At 37.8% G+C, this 6,000-nt stretch overlaps 1 protein-coding gene across 1 annotated transcript in view; it reads right to left on the reverse strand.

Moving 5' to 3' along the window:
- st6galnac3 (ST6 (alpha-N-acetyl-neuraminyl-2,3-beta-galactosyl-1,3)-N-acetylgalactosaminide alpha-2,6-sialyltransferase 3) overlaps window positions 1-405 on the reverse strand; it is a 94,849-nt gene extending 94,444 nt beyond the window's left edge. Inside the window, exon 1 of the mRNA XM_056264396.1 lies at window positions 188-405. Within this exon, the coding sequence (XP_056120371.1) occupies window positions 188-205 (18 nt within the window). The 5' untranslated portion in view covers window positions 206-405. The remainder of the gene's footprint in view (window positions 1-187) is intronic.
- Between the last annotated feature and the right edge of the window lie 5,595 nt (window positions 406-6,000).

The following is a 6,000-nucleotide window of genomic DNA, read 5'->3' on the forward strand; positions in this document are numbered from 1 at the left end:
TGAAGCTTCTACAGTTACATTCAATAAAAAAAGCACCGAGACATTTGCATTAACCCTCCGTTTCTCGCTGCACACTTCAGATTTTAAAATACCAACATTGCGAATAATGTAATCTGAGCAGCACATTAATGCGCATTCATACATTACTGAATATAAAGCGAGGCAAACAATCAGCTGCTCGACTTACCTTCCAGATCCAGGCCATTTTAAGACTGAATAAATAGCTCGTAGCGTTGAAGTAACGTTACTCGAATCAATCTACACACGAAAAGGCCAGTATTGGCTGTTTAATGGTTTAATTATATGCGCCATGGATGCCCGACGTTGGTGAGTCGATGAAACATTTCAGTAAATATTGTGGAGTACCGTTATTCATGCTCTATTCCCTGATCTACAGAGCTCGGGTTGACGTGCGCTCCTATTGGCTCGTGGCTTCGAGAGCCCCGCCCCCTTTATCATGTGACTGTGATTTTTCATCCCTGTGCTATTCAATGTAAGGGTGATCAGTGATGTACTTCACCATTGTTACAAAGAGAGTGTTTATGCAGTACTCAAGAAAATATATAGTCATATAACAATCATTGTCTTTTTTTGGTGACCATTTTTTGTTGCTGTTACAAAAAACTAATGTGCTCCCAGCATTACTGCTTGTAAATACAAACAGTTGTTGTTATAGTTCAAAAGCGGTCAAAAGCATCATGTCACAAGGATATTCAAAAATGTTTTGTCAGATGTGGATACATTATAGATAAAAGTAATTTAAGTTTAGAATCTAAAACTTACCAGAACCATCAGTTACATATGAAGACAATGCAGCTATAAAGCATGCTGAAAATAATTCAAAATGGTGAAAGTTTCGATGAAATGTGCTAATGTTTATTGAGGCTAAACTAGGTCACAGTAACATGAAACAGTGAGAATTGTGGTTGATTCTACATGATTACACAGCACTGAAGGTCATGAAGTGCACAGCACAATGTACCTCTGGCTCTGCGTTAATTCGGGCATTGTGAGGCTGTGTGAGATGGATTCTGAATGATGGTCTCTCTTGGGCTCTGTAATTCTCTGCCTGCACTGACAGGCTCAACAATGCAGCCAGACCAGAAAAACTTCCCTTCTTAAGTTTTCAGGCCCTTCTTAAACAAACAGTGCACGAGAATGCTCATTAATATTCAAAATACTCTCTCAGTAGCAGCTTGCACAAAGTCGAGTGTGTTTGTGTGTGTTAGATATTATTAGATTGGGTTGGCACAGCTCACATGGCTGGCTAATTCTAATGTAGGCTATTTTAAATTTGGTTTCATTATGCACTTTACATGATCCAAGAAAGTATGTATCAATGTGAAAATCTTAAGCAAAAACAAATTCACAGGAATTGCATTGAATCATGTCTTAATCAAGATTTAAAAGCAAAGTAGAAGGAAACTCTGTACTGAAATAGAAATGTTCAATTACCCACTCTATCTCACTTAAAGTCAGCATGAAATCTATTTTATTTATCTCAGTGATATTGCATGTTTAAAGTGAGCATGAAGCAGAAGTTGCGATAATCTTTTCTTCCCTATATTATGATATGTTTCTGAGTGAAACGGCTTCTGTAACAAGAAATAAAAAATGGGCGGGACTGGATTTTGTCCATGGGGAGTTGATTGGGTCATTGGATGGTTGTGGTTTGCTATTGGTCGATCTCATGTGAGTGACAGGTTGTCCCGCCCCTGGTTTATTTAATCAAAATATCATAACTGGATCTTCCAGTGAAACGACAGACTTCTCTCTGGTGATGTATGGCAGACTTGTTTAGTCAGTTTAAACCCTGCACCTTTCTTATAATCAACTACAAACTCAGATTCATTTCTGCCTCCATGCATCCAATAACAACGGGTGGATAAAACCAAGATCCCACCCATAATTTATATATTTTTAACCATCAGTTACACTCGGATGTACTACAGTATGTTATAATGCGTAAGAAATGTTCTGTTCTGTTACATCATGGCTTTAATGTGCTCAGGGAACCTTCCGTTGCCTATTCAAGTGGTCCTAACCCATGTGGATGGCGTCCCATCCAAGAAGCCACTGTCTCGGTCGACAATATAAGCGCTAGAATCTTTAGTGCTTCCCTTCCTAAGGGAAGCTGCGCAGCATCATAACACCAGCCACAAGTTACTCTTTACAGGAATAAGGTAAGGTTTATAGGGGCTAACAGAGAGTCACTTTAAAAAAAAAACTAATCTGCTGCAAAAAATAACCCATATTTACAATGTATGGTTGGAAATGCATTAAAAAAGCAAGGTTATCTTCCGTTTGATTGGTTATACTCACCTCTCTACCAAGCATAATAAGCAGATAAAATTCCCCATTATTAGTCACAAGCCTACTAAATCATAAGATAGTCTATATCTTTTTTAGCACATACTTGTTCCATTTTCCTCTTCGGCTGCGCAAGTACATTTCAACATTTTGGCTTGCAATATAAGCACATAACTTAAGAATATTGCAATTGCTCAAACTAATAAAAGAAGGTGTCTTTATTTATATACTCTTACATCAAAAAAAATGTTGATACAATGTATTTCTTGTGTTGATGTTGTATTGTAAAACACTTTTGCTCCTGTTGAGGTGGGATACGGGTATGGTTAGGGACCGGTTTGGTGGTATGAGTAAGTTTAAGGTTGGTTAAGGTGAAGGGAAGTTCAACAGTGTAATAAATAACAGCTATAATTACATGCAGGCATTTTTAATACAGAAATTTAATCTAAATTGGGATCAAAAGAAATATAAGGCTTTTCAAGTCAAGTCAAGTCACATTTATTTATATAGCGCTTTACAATACAGATTGTTTCAAAGCATCTTTACAGAGATAACAGGAAAATAATGCAAATAAAGTTTGTTTCCAGAAGAAAATACAAGAATCCTCCAGAGTCTTTTTGGTAGAAGTTCAGTGATGTTTAATTTTTTTAATTTATTTTTTTAAAGGTATTAATTTAGTTAATTTATATATATATATAGCCGCTCTGGAGTAAACCGAGATGTCATCGTCCAGCTCTGTTCAGTTCTTGTATAATAGTGTCAATGCAGGCAGATCAATATTATTGTTGAATATTAAATTAAATGTTAAATTTAATGCCCCCAACTAAGCAAGCCAAGTCAATGGCAACAAAGGCGGAAAAGGCGACAGTGGCAAGGAACCAAAACTCCGTTAAGTGACAGAATGTAGAAAAAAAAAAACCTTGGGAGAATCCAGGCTCAGTCAGGGACTAGTTCTCCTCTGGCCAATTAACGAAGAGTGTATGATTATGATTTAGGCAGCATTACAGGTCAGAAGTCAGATTGGATTGGAACAATCAGAATATTATCCAGTTCCATCTGGTTCAAGATCAGAGTCATCACACCGGGATGTAGACAGGTTTGTTGAGGATCAGTGCTGATGGCTGTCGTGTCGATGAGGCCTTCGATGAGAGTCTAGTTGACACAATCTCTGCTAACACTTAAGGGATGCGTTGTGGTCGTGTCTAGGTGCAGGTCCTTCATCTGGTCTGGATACGGCCCGGATCCGGCTGACTACATCATGCGTTGTGGTCGTGTCAAGGCGCAGGTCCTCCATGTGGTCTGGATATGGCCTGGATCCAGCTGATCACAGTAAACCTCGGAATAAGCAGAAAGACTAACATTAGCGTAGATGCCATTCTTCTTATGATGTAATGAGTACATCGGGTGTTATAGGAAGTGTTCCCGGTTCCGGCTGACCTAATTTATGCAGCCTAATAATCATTTAACTGATCTGAATATTAGGAATGTATAATTTTCTATGTGTATGCCAGGTCAAAGAGATGTGTTTTAGTCTAGATTTAAACTGACAGAGTGTGTCTGCATCCCGGAAGATGTTAGGAAGACTGTTCCAGAGTTTAGGTGCTAAATAGGAAAAGGATCTACCGTCTGCAGTTGATTTTGATATTCTAGGTATCAACTGGCCAGAGTTTTGAGATTGCATTAAATGTGAAGGATTATAATGCGTTAAGAGCTCGCTCAAGAACTGGGGAGCTAAACCATTTAGTACTTTGTAAGTAATCAGCAATATTTTAAAATGTATACAATGTTTAATAGGGAGCCAATGCAGTGTTGACAGAACCGGGGCTAATATGGTCATACTTCCTGGTTCTAGTAAGACCAGCTGTAGTTTGTTTATTATGCGTGCAGGGCAACCACCCATAAGAGCATTACAATAATCTAGCCTTGAAGTCATTAACGCATGAACTAACTGTTCCGCATTTTTCATTGAATGCGTATGTCGTAATTTAGATATATTTTTAAGATGGAAGAATGCGGTTTTACAGATGCTAGAAACGTGGCTTCTTAAATGAAAGATTGGTATCAAAGAGCACACCCAGGTTCCTAACCGACGACGAAGACTTGACAGAGCAGCCATCAAGTGTTAGACAGTATTCTAGGTTAGTACTTGGAGAGGTTTTTGATCCAATCATTAGAAACTTTTTTTTTCAGAATTAAGTAATAGGAACTTACTAGTCATCCAATTTTTTTATACCAGCTATGCATTACGTTCATTTCTTGAATTGGCAAGTTTCATCAGGGCGCGAAGAGATATAGAGCTGAGAATCATCGGCATTACTGTGAAACCTAATCCCATGCTTCCTAATGATATCTCCCAAGGGTAGCATGTACAGAGTGAACAGCAACGGTCCTAGTACTGAGCCTTGTGGTACTCTATACTGAACTTGTGATTGATAAGATATTTCTTCATTTACTGCTACAAACTGATAACTGTCAGATAAGTTTGATTTAAACCATGCTAATGCAATTCCACGAATGCCAACATAATTTTCAAGTCTATTTAAAAGAATGTTGTGGTCAATGGTATCAAATGCAGCACTAAGATCAAGTAACACTAATAGAGAGATGCAACCACGATCGGATGATAAGAGCAAATCAATTGTAACTCTAATGAGAGCTATGGTACGGTCTAAATCCTGACTGAAAATCCTCGCAGATACCATTTCTTTCTAAAAAGGAACATAGTTGTGAGGATACTGCTTTTTCTAGTATCTTTAACAAAAAGGGTAGATTTGAGATCGGCCTGAAATTGACTAATTCTCTAGGATCAAGTTGCGTTTTTTTAATAAGAGGTTTAATAATAGCCAGCCAAAAAGTTTTCGGTACATATCCTAGTGACAAAGATGAATTAATGATATTAAGAAGAGGATCTATGACCTCTGGAAGCAATTCTTTCAGTAGCTTAGTCGGTATAGGGTCTAACATACATGTTGTTGATTTAACGATTTTATACAATTGTTCCTCTCCTATTGCAATGAATGAATAGAATTTTTCCTCAGGGAGACTACAATGCACTCCCTGATGCGATACTGTAGTAGACGGTTGCATAGTTATAATTTTCTCTCTAATATTATCAATCTTGTAAGTAAAGAAATTCATAAAGTCATTACTGCTGTGCTCTTTGAAAACTTTAGAAGTATAAGCTTTATTTCTTGTTAATTTAGCCACTGTGTCAAATAAATACCTAGGGTTATGTTTGTTTTCTTCTAAGAGAGTCGAAAAATAAGCAGATCTAGCAGTTTTTAAGGCTTTTCTATACGCAATCGTGCTCTCTCTCCACGAAATTCGAAAAACGTCTAGTTTTGTTTGTTTTCTTCCAGTTGCGCTCCATTTTTCTGGCTGCTCTCTTAAGGGCCCGAGTATGCTCGTTGTACCACGGTGTTAGACTTTTTTTTTATCTTCTTTAAGCGCAAAGGAGCAACTGTGTATAAAGTGCTGGAAAAGAGAGAGTCAAAAGTTTATGTCGCAATATTGAGTGCTTCTAAGCTATCTAGGATGCTGAGGAGATTAAACTGATCAGGAATATCATTAATAAAGCAATCTTTAGTGGCAGAAGTGACAATACCCAGTGAACAATACAGGTTTACTGTGCGTGTGTCACATAAGGTGGCCTTCTGCTGCTTGCAAACAGACTCTTTTGAGGAGACAGTG

This window comes from Rhinichthys klamathensis, unplaced genomic scaffold (assembly GCF_029890125.1).
Source record: "Rhinichthys klamathensis goyatoka isolate OS25496 unplaced genomic scaffold, OSU_Roscu_1.1 h1tg000011l_1, whole genome shotgun sequence".
NCBI lineage: Eukaryota > Metazoa > Chordata > Actinopteri > Cypriniformes > Leuciscidae > Rhinichthys > Rhinichthys klamathensis.